At 35.1% G+C, this 23,611-nt stretch overlaps 1 protein-coding gene across 8 annotated transcripts in view; it reads left to right on the forward strand.

The window, feature by feature from the left end:
* The window catches only part of LAMA2 (laminin subunit alpha 2), a 623,859-nt gene that overhangs the window by 251,109 nt on the left and 349,139 nt on the right, over positions 1-23,611 (forward strand). For all 8 annotated transcript variants that reach the window (XM_045058020.1, XM_045058023.1, XM_045058022.1 and 5 more), the window contains exons 6-10: positions 616-705; positions 2,070-2,187; positions 8,123-8,301; positions 14,030-14,129; positions 18,945-19,105. In XM_045058020.1, the coding sequence (XP_044913955.1) occupies positions 616-705; positions 2,070-2,187; positions 8,123-8,301; positions 14,030-14,129; positions 18,945-19,105 (648 nt within the window). The remainder of the gene's footprint in view (positions 1-615; positions 706-2,069; positions 2,188-8,122; positions 8,302-14,029; positions 14,130-18,944; positions 19,106-23,611) is intronic.

Below are 23,611 nucleotides of genomic sequence, written 5' to 3' on the forward strand. Positions count from 1 at the left end.
TTTCAGATAAGAAAGTGATCACATGGACGTTTTAACATAATAATGAAAAAAGCAAATGTTGCACTCATAGAAATTACTCCTTAAAGTTTGTTAAATCAATCGTGTACTTCATTACCTTCTATTTCATCTTAATGTGGTTAAGACATATTTTGTTCTGAGCATGATTTCCTCTAAGAATGTTGAGTTTCTTCAAATCGGTCAAGTAAAACAGTCCACATGTGACTAATGATCACCGAGTTTCCTATTATGGCAATAAAGGAGATTTTCTTTCACAAAACTACATAAACCCATTTTTATGAGGAATTATTGCACTTACCACCTCCCCCCCAACCCTGGCATAACAACTTGCTGTCAAATAATCAATACTCCAGCATAGACTTTGTACGTCTGTGGGAAAGAAATTTTAAAAAATGGCCGCCAAACATACATGAGAGGCATTCTTTCTCTGGGCTATGATAACAGTTACTTGATACCTTTTGTGAGCCCTCTGTCCTTCTCTCTTGCTTCCAAGGAAAGATAAAAGCAGAAAGTCAAGTTTTTAAGTGAATGTTCCCTTTTGTTACTTACACCTTGCAGTCAGCTTAACAGGATTTCTCCCTGGATTGCTTTTTGCAGTATTACTACTCGGTCAAGGATATTTCGGTCGGAGGGATGTGCATCTGCTACGGTCATGCCAGGGCTTGTCCACTTGATCCAGTGACAAATGTATGTATATTTATAGGATGCTTAGCAAAATGAAACTCTCAACTGTAAAATGCTTCATGAGACACTTTGCCGATAGGGATGCTGTGAATGGGAGTCAGGTCCCCACTTAGGCGGTGTAACAGAGAGTCATGCCAGAGTGAAATAGAGCCGGCAGTTAGGATGATAGACTTTGAAGTCAGCCATCACAGTATCAAAAAACAGATTAGTTTTTTTTTCCAAAGTCTCCAAAACTGGTCTATCTATTTTGAAACCTCTCTAGCTATGATAGCCTGCTGTATGATTTAGGTTTAAAGAACGCCTGCCATCAATCAACCAGACCATTTCTTTTAAACGTTTTCATCAAAAAAATTAATGCAAACATGAAAACTGTGCATGGAAGTAAATATGAATGGCCGTGGAACAGGGGGCTAAGGTGGGGCAGGAGCAATACAGAGAGGGATTGAAGAACGTATTCAAGAGTGTGATGGAACTGCCAGGTCAGAAAATGCTAGAATGCTCTTGGCTTGGATTTTTATTAATGCCAGTGTATTAAGTAAGTACAACCTCAAAAGATGAATGAACATCTATTTTTCTCAGTCATAAGCTGGCGAAATGCAAAATCATCTAGTATATATTATATGGAAGAAACATATAGAGTAGTAAGATCAGTGAACATAGTTACCTATGTATAGTTTTTTTTTTTTTTTCTTCTAAAACTGTAATACAAATGGTATTTCTCTCAAAGCTGGTTTTCTACTGCATCGTAGTGTTACTTGCTAGGGAAGGTTCAAATGCTCTGGCATATTTTTCTGGCAAGGTTGTGGTACGGCTTTTCTGCAGGTGTGGGTGCTGTCGATCATGTGAACTGATGGGCAGTGTTTCCCAAGCTGTGTGAGCCCACAAGGCAGCCTTACAGGACCAGTTCCAATGATGAATTGAGACTGTACTCAGAACACACACAGGAAGGAGATTCAGTCCTGGGACATTAGATTTCTATGATGCCCTTTGATGCCTATGAACCTATTCTCCTCTTCCCACACCCCCCAAATGTTAACAGTACTTTGCATCCCAAACCAGAAAACCTGTAGATCTCAAGAACCATAGAAAGGGTTTTAGTCTTCAAGACCATTCTCAATCGGGCCTCTCTGCTCTCTTCTAAACCTGAGCCCAGTGATTTCAGTACTAGCCTGAACCTCCTTAGGCTGGTGTTGATCAAATACATCCACTCCCAAGTCTGGCACCTCTTTCCAGACTGACAGGAGTTTCACATTTTGGTACATGGTCTCAAAGTTTTCTTTTCTCTTCTTTCTATCTTTTGGGAAAAACCCTTCATTTATGGCTCTCAAAATTATTAAAATTATGCTTTGCCCCCAATTTCTGACCAGAAATCCCGCTGTGAATGTGAGCATAATACATGTGGGGATAGCTGTGATCAGTGCTGTCCAGGATTCCATCAGAAACCTTGGAGAGCTGGCACTTTTCTGACTAAAACTGAATGCGAAGGTATGTTCCTGAGAATTCAGCAATTTATGTGGTTCTTCCTTTTCTGGTATGCAGGTAATATAAACATGTGGTGATTTTAGGTAAGTGCCTGTTTCCAGTTTAGATATTTTATCTAGGGCAATAGCTGGTAGGCTCCTCTACCCTGCTGTTTTAGTTCCTCAGTTTTTGTTTGTTTGTTTGTTTTTTAATTTGACGAAACTTACCAAATGCCTATGACTTCACCACTGTGTGGACATAATGAGAAATAGATAAAAGCATAGTAAAAGCATAGTGTACACTTACCATCATCAGGATAGATCTCTAGCTTATCCACACACATATACACACCCCTCCATGATTGACCTTGAACAATGTGGAGGTTAGGAAGGTGACACCCCACACAACCAAAAATTTTTGTATAACTGAATCTCCAGAAACTTAATCATGAATAGCCTACTTGATCAGAAACCTTACCAATAACACAATTAACACATATTTGGTATGGTATATGTATTATATACTCCATTCTTACAATATTATCTAACCTGTTCTTAATTTTTTTTTGTATTTCTAGGCTATATGGCTCATTTGTGAATATTTTCAAATTGTCACAAATTTCCAAAAAAAAAATTCCAGTATATTTAACTGAAAAAAATACACATATAAGTAGACCTGTGCAGTTCACATCCATATTGTTCAAGGGTCAACTATGTACACACACACACACATACATACACACATACACATACACACACGCAAACACACACACACACACACACACACTCCTCAAAATGCAAATAAGCAGTCAGCAAAACCTACAGTCTATGGGGACTAGTTTTCTAAATGTGTTTATATGTTTACAAAATGATTCTGGAACCAGTATAGCTCCAGCTTTTTCTGCCTTCTTCCTTTGTAGCTCCCCGCCCTAGTAAATAGCTTTTGAATACCAATCATCTAGTAAATGGAGAAAAACCAAAGGGGAGAGATTATACCTTACTGGTTAGACCTATATTATTACCTAAAAAACAAAACAAAACAAAACAAAACAAAACAAAACAAAACAGAACCACTCTGGTTCATTAGTTACACCTCTTAAAGGGTGATGTTTGGGTGCAGTAGCTGGGAAGAATATGAGACTAAAAGGTAACAGAGAAGACAAGGAAACAAATTCATAGAAATAGAATATTTATTTTAATAGTAATAATAAATATTTTAAATGTATGGTTTCTCGTTAGTAACAGTATAAAATCCTAGAATTAGAAATGGCACCGGTGATAATCATTAGCATAAACTATGCTGTAGCAATTATGGGACAGTGACAACCAAGAAAAAAGCCAGTAATGAAAAATAGTAAAACTGGCTGTGCAAACATGTGTCAACAAATATTCATTAATACTTTAATATTATCACTTTTGAAGGTGACCCATATGTCTAGGTTTTATTCAGAAGGGAAATACCCAAGAACTGTAACACATGACTTTTAGCCTAATACTGCCAACTGGCCCGGGACAGGGATGCTAGAGAAACCTGTGTTTCTGGAAATCTGCACAGACCAAGATGGGACCTAAAAACAAAGACTTGTGCTGAGCTATAAATCTAAACCATCCATGAAGCCCAATTCAATTGAATTCAAATATTAATATCTTAGTGAGCCCTAACCACATGTTTTCAGTTCCATAGGTATACAACGCCCCCCAAACAGGCTTGGTAGACCTTTAAGCTAATACCAACTTTGTATTTTTATAAAAAAAAAACTTTACCATAATGTATCATGTATCAGACATAGTAGGTCCTTAAAACTATTGAATCATAGTAAACTTTAATCATAAAATCCCCTAACCATAAAATTTTAAGATTCTGCATATACTATCCATGTCTTGAGTCCCTCCATTTTCTGTACTCGCCTTTTTTTGCATTTTGATTTGTGTCGCCCTGCTTGTGAAGATATTTTGGTTTAGAAATCACCCATCTTTATTGAATTATATCTGCAGAAATGTGCCACCACCACCCACTGTGGTAAAAGGGGCATCCTGTGGCCCAGCCATTGTTTACTTCATGTATCCCCTCCCCCATTCCTTGACAATCCCTCGGATTCTCCACATCTTCTCCCAATGAGAGCAGACATTCATCCCTAAGAGTGAATTTAAGTGAAATACCACTCATAGTCTCAAACTTCTTTAAATTTAATCATGCTCCTCTTCTGTTGGTGGAATGAAAGCAATCACAAGAAGGGGTAGCACGGGAGAGGGATTCTTCCTGTTGCCCCTAACATTCTCTTGCACAGTTATAACTACATAATGTTAGATGGTTCTGTAAAATCCTTTACCCCTCCCCACTTGCGTATATATGTTTAAACAAGAAAACAAAAAGTGTAGCTTAAATTTGGTAGCAGCAGGGATGGACAAAGCAACACAAAAGCAGATTGCCACTTGTTACATTTTTTAAATAGTGGCTGTCTGAAACAATAACCTTTTTGTTGTGGGACAGATGGGAGGTGGTATTTCCAAGCTTAAAAAAATGTTTCTCTTTTTTCCCCACAAATTAACAATAGGAGTCCAAATCATAAAACCTCGCATAGATACTGTGTTTTTGGTAATGTGTGCGTTCCTAAAAGCTGATATGAAAAATTTTCTTTTCCAAGTTGAACCGTGCTCCAATCACCTTAATATGCAGAAAAATCCTTCGGTAACATGACAAATCCTTCTAAAAGATGAATAATTACCTACTAATTCATTTGAGTTTGATTTGGATTTTCATCAGTCTGGCTCATTTGAAGCAGGATATATCTTTAGAGAGCAAAGAATATTTCTTCCATTGCTAAGCCTGAACTAAAGACTGTTTCCATCACGTGTCTTTGACGTTCTGTGAAATAGCAAACTACTGATGGCAGAGTGAAAAATTGCTCTTTGTGAGTAGGTACTATCCGCATTCTCTGAGGCTATAAATGGGGAGCTGCACCGGTGGGGGGCCATTTAAACAGCAACCAGGGCTGTAGGCAGAGGGCCCTTGCTGCATGGCATGTGAAAAGCAGGACTCCCAAACATCAGTGTTTTACCTACACTGGCTCATGTTTATAAATGCTAAATCTAAATGACGTGAGAATGGATTTACATTCCTCCATATTTCCCTCTACTTACACTGGAAGCAGAATCTTGACCGTTTCTTCCAATATATTGTTACAACTGTATTTGTAAGAATTCTTGTGTATTGTCTGAAAGATATAAAACTGCTTATAATGCCTAGTGATTTATATTTATGACTATAGGTTCCCTATAATAAAGTTTGAAAACTTTCCACCAGTATGGCAAGAAAACTCTGTTCTAAATCAAGAGTCAACAGACTGGGGAAGGTATTTGCTACAAACATGACAAGGATATAATATTCTTACCATATTAAGACAGCTTCTATAGAATAAGAAAGAAGAAAATTCAATACAGCGGTTAAAAATGGGCAAAGATTTGGGGCGCCTGGGTGGCGCAGCCGGTTAAGCGTCCGACTTCAGCCAGGTCACAATCTCACGGTCCGTGAGTTCGAGCCCCGTGTCGGGCTTTGGGCTGATGGCTCAGAGCCTGGAGCCTGTTTCCGATTCTGTGTCTCCCTCTCTCTCTGCCCCTCGCCCGTTCATGCTTTGTCTCTCTCTGTCCCAAAAATAAAATAAAAAACGTTGAAAAAAAATGGGCAAAGATTAGAACAGGGATTCCTCAGGAAAAGAAAAGACTTATAACCCTACAGAGGTTATCCCACTTATTCACAATTAAAGAAGTACCAATTAAAACAATGAAAATACTCTTTTTAACTCATCAAAGTGTTCATTTATTCGCTCAACAAATACTCAAATGTTTGCTATGTCCAGGAACTGACCTAAGAGGGTTGATTGTACGTAGTGTTGGTAAGGCTATGGTTAAACAGTTTATCATGTATGTTGAACAGAGAGTAATTTGGCAGCATTTTTGGAGGGACATTTTTCAAGTTAATTGAAGTTAAAATTGGCCTAGAAATGATACTTGTAGGCATTTAGTCTATAGATGTAGCCACTTGGCCATACAGAGAATATCATGATTCTGTCATTAGTACACAATTGCTACTGCTACTAACATTTATGCCGCTGAGTATTTCCTATGGCTCAGGCATTCCAACAGGTGTTTTGCTTTATCACAACAACCCTAAGAGGGAAGCACTAAAATAACACCAAGATTTCAATTTTCTCTTCAGAGTCACTCAACTGGCAAATGGGAAGCAGTCTGACACAAGAACCCCCCACTTCTCCCTGACTTCTTTGTTCTCCCAGGATGTGCTCAGTGTTACTTATCACAGAGAAATCTGGAAACAGTGTAACTGCCCATTAATAGGGATCTGATAAGCATCCCATTCAAGAAGTATCCTGTGCAGCCTTGGGGAAAACATGCTAATAGAGAAAGAGCTATGGTATTTAGTGTTAGTAAAATTTGGAAATAGTTCAGAACAGTATATAAATGTTTCCTGTGTGGAAAAAAAAATAAAGGATTGAGTTATGTGCCCCACACATGAGCCTGCATACACACATATACTGCCCCCCCCCCCACCATCCCACCAAACACACATATATGTGGAAATCCATGCAGGAACACCAAAGAAATTCAGGATCTGAGGAAGGAGATTCTGCATAAGATATCTTTTTTCCCTAGTTCACATCCTGAAATAAATTTTACCCATCTTATAAAGCCTTACCCAGTCTTTCTGAGGGAGTGATTTTTTCACGTTTCTGAACTCCTATGCTGAAGATGAGGAGGATCAAAGGAAGGGGGGGTGGGCAGGAAAATCAATTAAGAACTTATTTACAAGGCATTATGCTAATGATTCGATAGGCATTTTCTCACTTAATGCTTTTAAATATCCCTGTCTGGTATTTACTATTGACCTCTCTGTGTTTATGGAAACTGAGCCACTGTGAAATTAAGAAGTTCCCTACATTACATGAGTACTAAGTACTAGAGATCCAAGACTGGTGCAAGACCATGTGATCTCAGCCACTAAGCAAACCAGCTCACATTTAGTCCTGATTACTTGGCACTTATCATATATTTTATATCTCTTATCAGATATAAGAAAAGGATTTGTGCCAGTGGTTAGCCCTGTGAACTTGGAGCCTGACTTCAGAATGGGGTTAACAGGACTGATTGGGTTACCTTTTTTTTTTTTTAAGATTTTATTTTTAAGTAATCTCCACACCCAATGCAGGGCTCAAACTCACAACCTCCAGATCAAGAGTCACGTGGTCTACCAACTGAACCAGCCAGGCACCCCTGATTTGGCTACCTTTTATAATTATTTCACTTCTCTTTGTCTCAGTTCCTAATAAATGGAAAGTGGTTAATATAAGTCCCTAACTCATAAAGCTATTTTGAGAATTAAAATCAGTGGTAATAAATATAAGACACTTAGAACAGAACATAGCATATAAAACCCCCAAGTTTTAGTTATTATTAGAAGTACAAAAAAGGAACGATAGGAGTCCTAAGTGCCCTTTTTTACCCATAGGATCTAGCACCTGGAGATTCACATATAATAATTAACCAGTACAGATTACCTGGATATTAACAATTCACTACCACAGTTCAATAATTCATTGTTTAACATAATAGGAAATTGTGGGTTTAACCATATGAAACTTCAGTTTTGTAAGATAAAGTCAGTCAAATATTGGCAGTTTCATATGATTCAGCTTAATTTATATGTTTTAGTTATTTCATGTTCCAGTAAAATGTGAATTTATTAATATATTCAGTAAATCCAAAAACTTTCTAGATGCTTTTGTACTGATTATGTATATATATATATATATATATATATATATATATACACACACACAATATAATTTCTCATTGAGAATAAAAATCTATTATGTAACGGCAAATGATTTTTGAATACATCTGAAACCTGAAATTAATGTTTATAAATTTATTTTTCTCTAATGCAGCATGCAATTGTCATGGGAAAGCTGAAGAATGCTATTATGATGAAAACGTTGCCAGAAGAAATCTGAGTTTAAATATACATGGAAAGTACATTGGAGGGGGTGTGTGCGTGAATTGTACCCAAAATACTGCTGGTATAAACTGTGAGACATGCATTGATGGCTTCTTCAGACCCAAAGGGGTAAAGCATACTTTTTCTTTCATGAAGTGTTATTTCTGGCTTTTTCATACAGAGGTGTATCATACAGAAAAATAATTTTGAAAACTTCTTTGAACAGTCGGACTGCAAGTTCTAAGAGGTGACTAGGAATGTTTCAAAAGGGAAACCATGATATAAAAAATTTCCATCTTTCTGGAAAGTTCCATGGTACCCCATTCCAGTCAATCCTCACTCCTTGGCAAACTCTGTTTTGATTTTTAAAACATAACTTAGTTTTGCCTTGTAGTGAATTTCATAATTTGAAATAAACTACATACTGTTTTGTGTTCATTCTTTCCCTCAGTATAACATTTAAAGACTTATCTGTAGTGTGTGTGCATCGATAGTTATTTTTTAGAAAAAAATCACTGACTCTGGTGAGTATATTTTGCATGAATGTACTGCAATTTTTAATCCATTCCATTTGTGGCTGTTAGTGTCATTTTCAGTTTTTGACTAGCCCCTACAAAACACTGCTTAAAGGAAATAAAACCTATTCACAGAAAGATATATTTTATGTAAGTCTTTTTGGGTCCTGTTTGATTTACCTTGCTTGCATAAACATTTAGGACTAGAATACTTGCTTTAGAGGATATTTTTATGTTTGATTTTGTAAGAAACTGCTAACATTTTACCAAATTAGTAACAGTATTTTACATGGTCACCAAAAATGTCTGTGAGCTCTAGTTATTCTATATCATCTCTAATATTTGGTGTTGACTATCTTTATGAAGTAGCTATTCTAGAGGACACAGTGAGTGTGGCAAGTAGGTATTTGGCAATCGCTAAACCATTCCCATTGATGCTTTGTGCTACCACAGATCTTCTCTTATGAATTTACAGCAGATCCTATTTTGTATTTAATTTTCAGATAAAGTGCTTATTGGCTCTTCCTAGATTTTCTGTTACGAAGTATTCCTTCAAGCCAAGATTTGTTTGTTTTTGTTTTTGTTTTTTTTAATTCTAGAAACTTTACAATTTTAGCTTTTAGTTCTATGGCCCATCTCAAGCAAATATTTGAGTGTGACATAAAATAATGATTGGGATCTACATGGTTAAACTGTTGTTTCAGAACCTTTATTTTTAAACTTCTTTTTCTCCTTTAAATTGCTTTGAGACATTTGTTGCAAATCATGTGGTTTGATCATGTGAATAAATTACTGTGGGTCAATTTCTAGAGCTCTAGTTCTGTCTCATGGATTTATATGTCCATCCTTGTGTTAATAGCACACTATCTCAATTACTTTAGCTTTAATGAATCTAGAAATCAGAAATGTACATACACCAACTTTATTCTTCCTTTTGAGGATTGTTTTGGACATAATAGTTTCTATATATTCCCGTACAATTTTTTCCCCATACAATTTTAGAATGAACCTGTCAATACAGAGATGTTAGTTGGGATTGTTGTATAGAATGTAAATACAAATATGGAAGAACTAACAGTAACAATATTGAGTCTTGTAATCAATGAATATAGTATATCTTTTGACTTGTTAAAATGTTTTTAAATTACTCACAGAAGTGTTTACAGTATAGAGAACTTGGATGTATTTTCTTAAATCTCAGTATATTTATGTATTATTATAAAAATAATTATAAAATTATTGAATGTTATTAGCAAGATTTTCAAATGTTGGTGTTATATCCTATATCTAAGTTCCTTTATTAGTCTGGTAGTTTAAATCAGATTATTTAAAAGTATACACATAAACAATCATGTTTATGTATATAAATCTCTTCCTTCTTTTGCAGTCTTTATGTCAGTGTGTATATTGTGTCTTTAATTCTCTGATTTCAAGGCATTTTCTTTATATTCACATTTTAGTAGTTAGTTCATGTATTGGCAAACTGTGGACCCTAGATTAAATTTGGCCCATGGCCAATTTTTCCATGTCCTACAAGCAAAGAATGTTTTTTACATTTAAAATGTTTGTTAAGGGGTGACTGGGTGGCTCAGTAGGTTAAGGATCTGGCTTTTAATTTCAGCTCAGGTCATGATCTCAAGGAGCGTGAGTTTGAACCCCATGTTAGTCTCTACACTGACAATAGAGAACCTGCTTGGGATTCTCTCTTTCCCTCTCTCTCTGCCTCTCCCCTGTTCACACACACTCACTCTCTCAAATAAATAAACATTTTTATAAAATAAATGTTTGTTAAAAGAAGGGGAAAGTGGGGTGAAAAAAGGAAGAGAAGGAAAAGGAAAGAAGGGTTTTTGAAAAAGGAGAAGATGAAAAAGAACAAGATTAAGAAAAAGAATAACAAGAATAAGATGTGTAAGAACTAGAAGGAAGAAGGGAGAAGGAGGAGGCAGAGAAGGAGAATGAAAAGAAACAGAGACCGCCTATTTGAGCTCTGCTATCTCTTTTCCTTTTGAAACTCCAACTATAATACACATCAGGTTCCCTGACTGTGTCCCATATGTTACTGAGGCTGTGCTAATGAAACAAACAAACAATTCCTTTCTTCATCCTTCAGATTGAATAATTTCTATTTATTTGTACTACTTTACCCCCTGACATCACTAATCTATTGTTAAGTAAACCTGGTTAATTTTTCATTGAGATATTTTACTTCTCAGCTTTCTATCATCTTATTTTTTTATAGTTTCCATTTCTCTGCTGAAATATTCCATGCTTCACTTATTTATAAACATTATTTCCTTTATGTTCTTGACCATATATATAGTACCTATATAAGTCCTTCCAAACTAATTTCAATACCTCACAGTCTGCTTTTATTGACTGCTTTTTTTCTTGAAAAACTTTCTTCTTTCTTCTCTTTCTTCTTATGTCTAGGGATTTATGATTTGTACAAGACATTTTGGATGATACAATGTAGAGACATGATTCTATTACCTTCCTCTAAAGATTTCTGAATTTGGTTCTAATTGGTAGTAAACATACTGACTGATTGCTATGAAATTGTAGAGACTTACTTTTACACCGTGATATGTCAGATGAACCGAAAGCTCAAGGTAGTTATCTAATCTTCCTAACCTGGTTGACAACTCCAATGTCTGTTTCCTTTATGGTATGCAGACCTAAAAACTCATGCACATCATTGAGCTTTCCAGCGGTTACTTTCCACTGGACTTGTTGGAGTCTCCTGAATGGATGTATGATTAAGGGATCACTTAAGCCTCTGAGGAGTGTTGTTGGAGTCTCCTGAATGGATGTATGAGTAAGGGATCACTTAAGCCTTTGAGGAATGTTGGTATGCAGATTTTGCTCCCCATCTCTGAGCATAGATCTCAGCTAATATGTTTTTTTTTTTCTTTCAAACCTCAAATTCTTCCAAGTTCTGCCTGATTTTGATTAATTTCCCAGGACCTCAAATATTTTACTCTTACATTTTGTCCGGAATTAATATTTGTTATCTGAGAATACATTGGACCACATAAGACAGTCTGCCGTTATCACCTGTGGAAACTTCAAGGTTTTTGTTTTTGTTTTTTTAATATGAAATATAATTTATTGTCAAATTGGTTTCCATACAACACCCAGTGCTCATCCCAGCAAGTGTCCTCCTTGATGCCCATCACCCACTTTCCCCTCTCCCCCAGCTTCAAGTTTTTATTACAAGTCAGTTAAGTGAATCTGAGCCTAGAGTAGGGTATTTTAATACTTATAAAAATACTTATGCTACTGCATATGTTAAAAAATTCCATTCTCTAAAAAGCCTATTTGGGTAGAAGTCTATTTGTCTTTTATAAAGATATAGGACACAGATTTTTTTTTTTTGCATGGGTTTTACAGCTAAATAACATCTCTATAATTTTTTAAAAATGATTGTCCTAAAATCTCATTTAAGGTTTATTTACTAAATACACATATTTAATAGTTAAATATAATGTAATGTTTACTTTGATAACTAATTAGTAATCTGAATTATTACTTTAATTAAATTAAAAATCATGTGTAAAGTAGATATATTTACAGAATCTCATATGTTGGTAGGATTCCTTGTCAGCAATCTGATTCAGGCAGATTTCTCCAATTACCACAAAGAGGGATAATAAATTAGGAGTCTTTTATTTACTCAAGTTCATCATTAAAATCATAAACCACATTTATAACAGCCAAGATCTTACTCAAAAGAAATTTTTTGTCCACAGAGGGTTTTTGTTTTTGTTTTATATTTTGTTTTCATGTCTTAGTGTTTTGTTTTGTTTTCTTTTCCTTGGGAAAAAGCCCTTCTCCCAAGTCTACTCTAGAATTTCTACTCATACTTCAAGCTTCAGTCTAAATGTCACTTCTGTGAAACGTTGTTGACTTCTTTGTGTTATCGCTCCCTCCTCTTTTGTGCCACAATGCTCTGTATGTCTATTTTATCACTTGGCACTTTGTATTTAATCAGTGTCTTCCAAGCCTGTTATTCTTGTAAGCTTGTTTAAGTCAAAGACCTGGCCTTACCTATCTGTGCTTTGCATAGTGCTTACTTCATAATGGGGAATAAATAAATGTGTCCTAAATGATTGATATTTTATCTGGCATGTAAATAACTCTCTAGTTATGACACTTTGATTTATATTAGTAAACAAGTTTACATTTATAAATGAAGCATAGATACATACATATGTAAATGCTATATTTTATGGGTGAAATATATACACCTATATGTATATGTATATATGTATATATATTATATGAATAGACCTATAATATATATAGTGAGACACATATACACAGAGCGCATGTGCACAGTATTTCAGTATACATACCATAGGCAAATAATTGTTATTTTATTCTTTATCCTATTGCATCTGGAGAATAAATGCTGTAATTAGAGCATATTATCACAGTCTAGGTTTGTTTAATTAAAATATTTTAGCATTAAAACTAGTTGTATTGAATATTTAACATATCTGAGGAATCTTATGAGATCCTTTATATGTTATTCTTTTTAATTTTAGTTTAATAACATCACTATAGTTGCTATTGTTATCCTCCTATCACAAGAAGCAAATAAGTTGCAAGAGGCCACATAGCCGGTAGAGCCACACTGAGATATGAACTCACATTTCTCAATTGTGGAGGAAAAGAAATTGTTTCCCTTGTGGCTATACTGCCTCTCCGGGAAACCAAATGTTTAATTTGAGTACTTAATATTGTCCTTTTTGTCAGCACCAAATATACATTTCTATTTAATCATATCATGATCAACATGATAAAAGTTCCTAAAAAATAAATTTGGGGTGAAATTACTAATTATGAAGTATGTTGTAAGAAAAAAACCCACAAGAAAAAACCCAGAAAAACAAACAAAAAAAAATCTATCAGAAGGATTTTATTGCAGAATGTATATTAGAGACCATCAGGCAAATACTGTTATTTTTGTTTGTTATAATAATGATACTGGGATTGCAAAAGAGATGCAGACTGAAATCTATGGGAATTAAAAGACTATCTGCAATTTTCTTTAAAAACTTCAGCAAAGAATGAAAACGAACTCCTATGGCAAAATCTTGATAATTGCTGAATTTAGGATATGGATGTTTATTGTACTTCTTTTTACTTTTGTGTATCCATTTAGAAAAAAGGGATTTTAAAAATTGCAAACATATATTAAAGATGATTTCTTATGTATTTTCTCAATATAATTTATTACTATGTATTATTAAATTTATTTTGTCCTTAAATTTTGCTGAATTGAAAACTATTGGTGTTTTTATTACACATGATTAAGAGGCTTTTAATATTCTTCTTAGGTGTCTCCTAATTATCCACGACCATGCCAGCCATGCCATTGTGATCCAATTGGTTCCTTAAATGATGTCTGTGTGAAGGATGAAAAACATGCTCGGCGAGGTGAGATAGATCTCAGGGCCATTTTGATAAAAGGGCAACCATAAGCCAGATATGATAATTTTTAGGGTAACATTTTGCAATAAATTTTATGTGCTTAATAATTTTGTTCTTGGGGCACTTAGGTGGCTCAGTTGGTTAAGTGTCTGACTGTTGATTTCATTTCAGCTCAGGTCATGATCTCATTGTTTGTGAGTTCAAGCCTGTGTTGGGCTCTGCGCTGATAGCATGGAGCCTTCTTGGGATTCTCTGTTTCCCTCTTTCTCTGACGCACCCCGACTCACAATCTCTCTTTCTCTCTCTCTTTCTCAAAAATAAATAAACATTTAAAAAGTAATAATAATAATTTTATTCTCGTATCTATCAGTGTTCTCTCCAGGAAACATTTTTTTTTAATTTATCTCAATCATTCTTTTCCTGTAAACTAATTATAATTAATTATAATGCTTTAAAAGAAAAAAGTTGAATAATTTATTTTGCATTATATACATATATATGCATTCATATATACATATTTACACGTCTAGGCATATATATCTTCTGGTCAATCAGAAATCTGTGATATATGTAATTTTTAAATGTTGTTTATTGAATTGGTCTGTAGTTTCCATGGTTTTTAGCGTGAAATGACAGCATTTGCTGAGGGATGTGTGTGCTGCAATGGGAGGAGAGAACAGACAGCACATCCTGAGATGTAGTCAATAGTATAGAAAGCAAAGCTAAAAATAGGCAGTAGTCATGAGTTAAAGAAGGGAAAGAGGCTGACCCGAATTTAAGCCAAATGCTTTCGTTGAGGATTGAAATTCATGATGAACTCCAAACACTGAAGAATCAAATGTCAAAATAAGTCCTTAATGTGAAATGTTTAGGAGCTATTTCCAAGAGAGTTGTTTGCCAAAGTTTAGTAGAACATTAGGAAATATCTGAAACACTTTCTTTATATTCTTAAGAATGGATTCTTCTCTTCCTAGGAAAGACTAAAATAAATTATGGCTACAATATAGGTCCCCCCCCCCCCCCCCCGCCGCCAACATTGGGTTTCAAGTTCAAAGATTGGCAATGTTTCTTTGGCACAGTTTAGATTACCTGCTCTCTTTATAAAACTGTAGGATTATCAGTGTAAGCCCTACAGTCTTAAAAGATTAAAATACTGATTATTTAAAATCTCAAATGGTGAGCTATTGAGGTCATTTTTCATTTTATGGCCCCTTATCTTTTTGTAGTAACAACTAAATTATGTTATTTTCAGTAATATCATTTAGCTTTTTTCTATACTTTTTAAAGAAGTATATTATTTGTGGAGAAGTGATAAAAATAGAAAAGTAGAAAAATAAGCATATAATGCAGTGGTAATTCATCATAAATACTCTTATGAAAATGTTTGTGTTAACTTCACATAATGAGTTTTTCCCCAAACCACTGAGGATTTCTCTGAAATCTGGGTTAAGCACTCGAATAGTACATCATTATCTTGATAACCATAATTTATTTACCCACTCAACTTTACATAGATATTAAGATTGTTTCTAATTTTTTTTATTGTAACCAATGCTTCAGTGAAGATTTTTGTGTATAAATATTTTTCAATTAGGGGTGCCTGGGTGGCTTAGTCAGTTAAGTGTCTGACTCTTGATTTCCACTCATGTCATGATTTTACAGTTTGTGAGTTTGAGCCCTTCATCAGGCTCTGTGCTGATGGCTCAGAGCCTGTTTGGGATTCTCTCTTCCTCCTTTCTCTTTGTCCCTCCCCTACTTGCACTTTCTCCCTGTCTCTCTAGCTAAAATAAATAAACATTAAACAAAATTTTTTTCAATTATTATGAAAACAATACATAGTAAAAATGAGATTTTGATGATAGAGAAGAGAATAAAATAAATAGCAATAGCATCCTCTTCAATTTATTCATCCCCCATCTCATTTACAAATTTAATCACACTGAGACATTTCTTCTACTAAGTTCTTCTGGAAGAACTTATCTTACAAACAATATCTAAATAATATTCTTAGCATTTTCATCACCATTAAATACTGCCTATTGACTCTCCATCTTAAAAGACAAATGTTTTGGGGCACCTGGTTGACTCAGTTAGTTAAGCGTCCGACTTCAGCTCAGGTCATGATCTCATGGTTTGTGAAATTGAGCCCCTCATCGGGCTTTGTGCTGACAGCTCAGAGGCTGGAGCCTGCTTCACATTCTGTGTCTCCCTCTCTCTCAGTCCCTTCTCCACTCTCACTCTGTCTTTCTTCCTCTCAAAAATAAATAAACATTACAATTTTTTTTTAATTAAAAGAAAAGACAAATATTTCATTTATGCCACCTCCTTCCTTCTCTCCAGTATTCAGACATTTTTTATTATGTATTTCATCTTTGGTATCTTTATCATATTACATAAAAGCTTAAATCACTATTTCATGATCCATTAAATTTAAACTAATCTATTTGTTAGCTGTTATTATGTTTTTTATGGTTATCTTTGCTAGATTTTGATACCAAGTTTTTACTAGCTTCATAGACTAAATTACATAGCTTTCCACATTTTTAAACTTTGAAAACACTCTGTAAAAACTAACTGGTACCATAACTTTTTGTGGTAATTCTTTGATCATTTGTCCTCTTTTGATATATTTAATTATCTTTAAGGTACTCTTTTTGCCTTATTTTCTTTTTCTTTATTTTTCAAATCTTCCTTCTTTCCTATAGTGGTCATATTGTTTTTTTCTTTTTTTATTATTACATGAATTAAATTTTAATTTGTGTACATTATTTTTCTAAGAATTTAAGTATGTAAGCTTAAAACTTTACTTTAAGCAACTGTTTTTTCTATATCCCATAAACATTGTTAAATTTTTTTCTCACAGCTGTTATATTCTATTTAGAAAATTATTTAATCTGCAATTGAAGTCTTGATTTTCTCTTTTACCCAAGAGTTATAAGGAGAAATATTTATTTATTAACTTTTAGAGTGATTGAATTTTGATTAAGATTCTATTAACATGTTGATGTTTAGAATTAATGTAATACTAATTTATTATGACATATGTTATGAATGTAGAAGTATTAATTTATGTTAAGAAAACAAGACTGATAATTTCTGCTTTGGGAAATTGAAACTTTCTATAGATTAGTTAATGATAAGCTACAATAGGTATTTATAACCATATAATGTGTAATTCAACAATAGATTATTCACATTTTTCTATGTCTTTTTTTTTTTCTAATCCATCTGCAAATATTTGAAGTGGGTAGGTTAATATTCTTAGCCACTGATTTTTGGCCAGTTTCTTTTTGAGCCCCCAAATCTTCTGTTGTCTATATATTTTTGTACTTAAAATCAGTGCTTCTATGGTGTATAAATATAACTTAATGTGTTTTTTATTGCATCTTCATCAGTGTAAAATAGAGCTTGTCCTAATGAATCTATTTTAATTGGATTCTACTTTGGCCATTACTAATACTACAACTGTTTTTACATTTCTGTATGCTTTCCTAATGTAGATTAACATTCTTTCACTTTTAAATTTTTTTTTCAACGTTTTTTATTTATTTTTGGGACAGAAAGAGACAGAGCGTGAACGGGGGAGGGGCAGAAAGAGAGGGAGACACAGAATCGGAAACAAGCTCCAGCCTCTGAGCCATCAGCCCAGAGCCCGACGCGGGGCTGGAACTCACGGACCGCGAGATTGTGACCTGGCTGAAGTCAGACGCTCAACCGACTGCGCCACCCAGGCGCCCCTCACTTTTAATATTTCTTATCATTTTATGTATCCCTTCTGAACATTACACACACGTAGTTTTTATTTTAATTTTTTAACGTTTTTATTTTATTATTTTTGGGAGACACAGAGAGACAGAGCATGAGCAGGGGAGGGGCTGAGAGAGAAGGAGATACAGAATCGGAAGCAGGCTCCAGGCTCTGAGAATGAGCACAGAGCCCAATGAGGGATTTAAACTCACAAACCGTGAGATCGTGACCTGGGCCGACATCGGCCACTTAACCAACAGAGCCATACAGGCGCCCCCATACACATAGTTTTAATAGCATCAGTAAGACCGTGAAATTTACACATGGTTGGCGTGTGGGTCTGACAGTCTTTCTGTCCTTCTGTGTGCTTTCACATTGTAACATTTCTTTGCTTGTTTTTCCCCTCCTTTCCTTTTTTGAGTGGGCTATATTTTACTGATTTGCTCTTATATTTTTCCAGATTCTGAAAGTCAGAAACTTGTATTTACTCATCTGTATTTTTCTATTTTCTAATCAAAGAAAAAGTAAATTTAAACTGCTTTCATGTCCCTCCTTCCTTACCCTCAAAATGTCTATTCACATGAACCCTCAGTCTTTTTGTTGTTGTTATACTCAGTGATGTCATACTTAGATTATTTTTTTTATTTTTGGTTTAAGTATATTTTTGCTCCCCAGACAGTTTCCATCTCATGGTAGTCTGAGTTATGAACCAACAGGTATCACAAGTCACTGCTTATTCTTCATCGAGTGTCCTCAGTCAGTTATGGAAATTAGTCCTTGATCATTGTGACAGTTTTTCTGTGACATTAGTTTTGGTAGATGCTTTGAGATTTTATCTTTTTTTATTATTATTCTTAACATCTTCAGTGATACCCCAAAATGCTGTGTTAGCGAATTGTAGCCAGCTTCTAAGTGAGCCTTATGCCTTGTGATTTTCTCTTTTCTTTACTGATACACATCAGTTTTCTAACGTTTGTGTCAAAATAGAATCTAAACGTTACTATAATTAAAACCTCAGGAACAAGATTATGTATTTGTTTTTGAAGTGTTCATATGTGCCTTATCTTCCCTTAGGTCTGGCACCTGGGTCTTGTCCTTGCAAACCTGGCTTCAGAGGCGTGAGTTGTGATCGATGTGCCAGGGGCTACACTGGCTACCCAGACTGCAAACCCTGTAACTGCAGTGGCGCAGGGAGCGCAAATGAGGACCCTTGTTTTGGACCCTGTAACTGCAAGGTGCGTTATACATTCTGGTAATGTCCACTGTCAAGACAGAAGGTCACTTTCCTTTGTTTCTCTGTTCTTCTATGTCTGTTGGCATTAAGCAAATTGTAACAACTTCTCCTGTAAACCACCACTACTTTATATTTGGCACTCGTGTGTCTTTACAACCAGGTTCACTGCTGCAAGGCACCTCCCATTTGTCTAAAAACCTACAAACGCATGAAGGCCAGGTCACCTTAAGAATAGGTGACATTTTATAGCAAAACCACTTTTCTCCCATTACCCATCTAGTCTGTTGACTTAAAAATAGACAGCACAACAAATAGCAAGCCTGAGAAACTACTGTACATTCAAATATACCATAGCTTTGTATTTAATTTTGAAAATAATTCGTCCAAGATTGTATTCCAGACTTTTGAGTAATCTTCTGAAGTTTAAACCCAGATTGTCAGCAAATACCATATTCAAATTCTTCTGTTTTATTAGCAAAAATGTAAGAAGCCATAGTGGAATTGATTAAAGCCTCAGTATTTCCTCCCAAGAGTGCTTTCAGAAATATGACTTTATTTGTTGTACATACCCCCAGCCTAATAGCTCATCATGTTAATGCCAAGGGATACATTACAGCTACAGCTTATACACATAGAGGAAATGGAGACATGCACAAGTCTAAAATGATAGAATTGATTTCCTTTAGCTATAGCAATCAGTTCCAAAACACTGGAATTAAACAATGTTATCTACATTAGTTTAGAGAATGAAAAATCCATTGAAAACATTAGAATGTCATACCGTTATAAAAATGAATGTTACTCATTTTTTTTGTTCTCAGTCATGGTTGGAACCTTATGAAGAATTTTTATTCATTCATTAGTCTTACCTAGGAAGCTATAAATTATATGCTTACGTTTGTTGTATGTGTGCATATGCATGCAAACATTAAAGTATAACACAAGGGGTGCCTGGTTGGCTCAGCTGGTTAAGCATGTAAGTTCAGTTCAGGTGATGATCTCACAGTTCATGGGTTCGAGCTCCACATTGGGCTCTGTGCTGACAGCTCGGAGCCTGGAGCCTGCTTCAGATTCTTTGCCTGCCTCTCTGTCCCTCTCCCGCTCGCACTCTGTCTCTTTCTCTCTCTCTCTTAAAAATAAAAACATTAAAAAAAATGTAAAGTATAACACAAGAAGTAAATATTAGTATTAATGTGACATGCATATTTATTGGGACAATAATGTTTGAAATAACAAGCTAAATATTATAATAGTTGCATAATTGGTATACATCATCGGTAATTTAGGTGCCTTTCTTGACTACTTAGAGAGTAAAACTCCTGTCTGTGTAAATTGGTAGGAAGTCCATAATCTATGGTAAAAGTTGTCTTGTACTGGAACTAGTAAATTTTCTAGATACAGTACATTTTATTCCAGTATTATTTGAAGTGACAAATTAGTATAGACCAATACCATGTAGCAGTCCGTCAGCGATCCCTTGTTTAAGGATACCTCCCTTTTCATCCTGTGTGTCTTTATGGGCAAACCTAAGGGCTTCATTTTCTCTAACATTTACCAAAATGAAGCATGTGTGAATTTTATTTCTTTCACAAAACTCCACAAAGATCTCTAATTTTTATCACTCGTTCAAATGCAGGACAGGCAAAGCTGAGTTTAAAATGGGAGTGAAACCTCCTGAGTCTCTAGGATATAGGAAATCAAACTGGAAAAAGAGAAAGGGAATGCTTTCATACACCCACCCTGCATACACACACCATAGATGCCTGGTGTTTGCAAGGAGAGAGTAACGAGTGAGTGAGGGATGCAGAACTCCAGAGAGCCCCCGGAGCTGCTGCGGGCCCTCTGCCTGCCCTCTGCCTGCCTGTCTTGTAGAGCGATTACAATCCTGGTTAAGAAAAATGCCTCCTACAGAGACACTGGAAGCTTTACACAGACATTAAAATACAACAATAGGAGCACCTGGGTGGCTCAGTCTGTTAAATGTCCTGACTTTGACTCAAGTCACGAACTCACAGTTTTTGAGTTCAAGCTCCTCATTGGGCTCTCTGTTGTCAGCTCAGAGCCCGCTGCAGATCCTCTGTCTCCCTAACTCTCTCTCTCCACCCCTCTCTACCCTCCCCTGTCCTATCTCTCTCAAAAAAAAAAAAAAAAAACATTAAAAAAAACAACTACTGGGGCGCCTGGGTGGCTCAGTCGGTTAAGCAGCCGACTTCGGCTCAGGTCATGATCCCACGATATGGGAGTTCGAGCCCCACGTCGGGCTCTGTGCTGACAGCTCAGAGCCTGGAGCCTGTTTCAGATTCTGTGGCTCCCTCTCTCTGACCCTGTTCATGCTCTGTTTCTCCCTGTCTCAAAAATAAATAAAACGTTAAAAAAGAAATTAAAAAAAAAACAACCACTATATATAGCAATTAAGAAAACATAAGCGAATGAACAATTAAGTGAATAGCATCATTACACGAGTTGCCTTTCAACTGTGTGGTACTTCAAATGGATGATTATAAGCTCTTATAAACTAAATTTTTTAGGGTAAAAACTTGCAAAAAACAGGTTTTAATAGATATCTACATAATTAAAAAAATCACTAATTATATGCATATAGAAAATGAGTCATATCATAATATGTATGCATGTAGTATGCTATAATTAATTACCTATAGCCCCTTGTTTATAAAAATAATAAATACCCAGTGTTCCAATAAGATATATATATAATTTAAATAGTGAACAGATATTTATTAATGTAGAAGGAAATGTGGTAGCTTGTTCTGTTTTACATAAAAATGATTTGATATAGGTGTGTCAGTTGATTAAAACAACATGGATCGATCAAAGTGGCATTTAACAAATAGTACTTTATTGAGCAGCTAAGATACTGGAGACTTAAATTCAAATAGAATTAGAATGAGATCTATGCAAGGGCTCATTTCCAAAATGCATATTAACCAGTAAACATATGCACATTTATTCCGTGACACTATTACATGTAATAGTTTTTCATAATTTTTGTTAGGAAAAAGTATCATACTTAATGAAGTACGTAGATCTTTTAAGAAAGCACTTTGTTATAAGGTCTTAAGTCTAAATATATTTCTATTATAACTTTTAAAACTTCTATTTTTTAAGTTTATTTATTTATTTTTGAGAGAGACCAAGAGAGTGAGTGGGGGAGGGGCAGAGAGAAAGGGACAGAGAGAATCCCAAGCAGGCTCTGCACTGTCAGCACAGAGCCAGACACGGGGCTTGATCTCACAACTGTGAGATCATGACCTGAATCTTAACAGAGAGTTGGATGCTTAACTGACTAAGCCACCCAGGCTCCCCTATTTCTATTATAACTTTGAAATTGTTAGCACTCTGGTAAAATATCATACTGAGAAAAGTGGGCACCACTTCTGGCACTTTAAATATAAGTATGCTGGATGAAACAAAGAAAATAAATTTGTAATCAAGTTGATTCAGGAAAGAGAGGGAAAGCCCTCGATGTTAGGAATTCTAAGTTAAAGGGAGGGAAAGCTCCCCTTTTAAAGGGAAATCTAAGTTAAGCATAAACCCAAGCAAAGGCTGAGCAAGGAAGGTCTTAATCCAAAAATGCGGGTTAAAGTTTGGAGTTTGAATGGCCTCTCTGGGAATTGACATTAGGATTTGGAATCACAGAGAGAACTTAAAACAGAATTCACTTAAGCTTGGACTCTGGAATTGTCCCCTGACAGTGAAATAGGCGCTAGAAAATTCCACCTGCAAGCTGGAAGTGGCAATAGTCACTTTCTTTTTCCTTTGGGGCTCTAGGTAAAGAAAAATTAGTGTGCGGTGAGGAATCAAACACCCAAACCTGTGTCTTTCATGGGAACAGGGTTAGTTTTATTCTCCCTTTATTCTAAAAATTTTCAACAAGTCAGGTGAGTGGTATCCCCATAGGAAAGAGAGTATAGCCTCACCTGATATTGAACTCACCATAAAAGCGTGTACTGCACAAAAGGAAAATAACTACAAAATGAAATCAGAAGCCACAAAAGTTGGAATGTTTGTACACTAAGAACTAGAAAGAATCAGATAATCTGAAAGAATGTATAAACATAAGAATATATGAGCATATTTTTATGATTTTTATCATGATTTTTATCTGATAAAAATCAAAAATATGTGGAAAATACATAATCATAAAAATATGATTCAAACATAAAACAATAAAAAAGAATAGGAAAAAAACAATACAAAATAGGCCACTATATTAACATAAAAGAATAAGCAGCTTTGGAAAAGAAGTCAATATTTACTTCTAGAAATAAAAATGTTGCATATAGTTGAAATTTAAAATTCAGTGAATGGGCTGAGCAAAGGTTTAGAAACTGCTTAATAAAGAATTAGAAATCCAGACCTGAGGAAATTACCTATAAATTGACATAGAGAGGTAAAGAAATAAAAATATGAGATCCTAAGTGGCATGGCTAATGGAAGGATAAAATTCAACCTAAGTTTAGCAGCAATCACCACAGAAGAGATTATT

This window comes from Felis catus, chromosome B2 (assembly GCF_018350175.1).
Source record: "Felis catus isolate Fca126 chromosome B2, F.catus_Fca126_mat1.0, whole genome shotgun sequence".
Classification (NCBI taxonomy): domain Eukaryota; kingdom Metazoa; phylum Chordata; class Mammalia; order Carnivora; family Felidae; genus Felis; species Felis catus.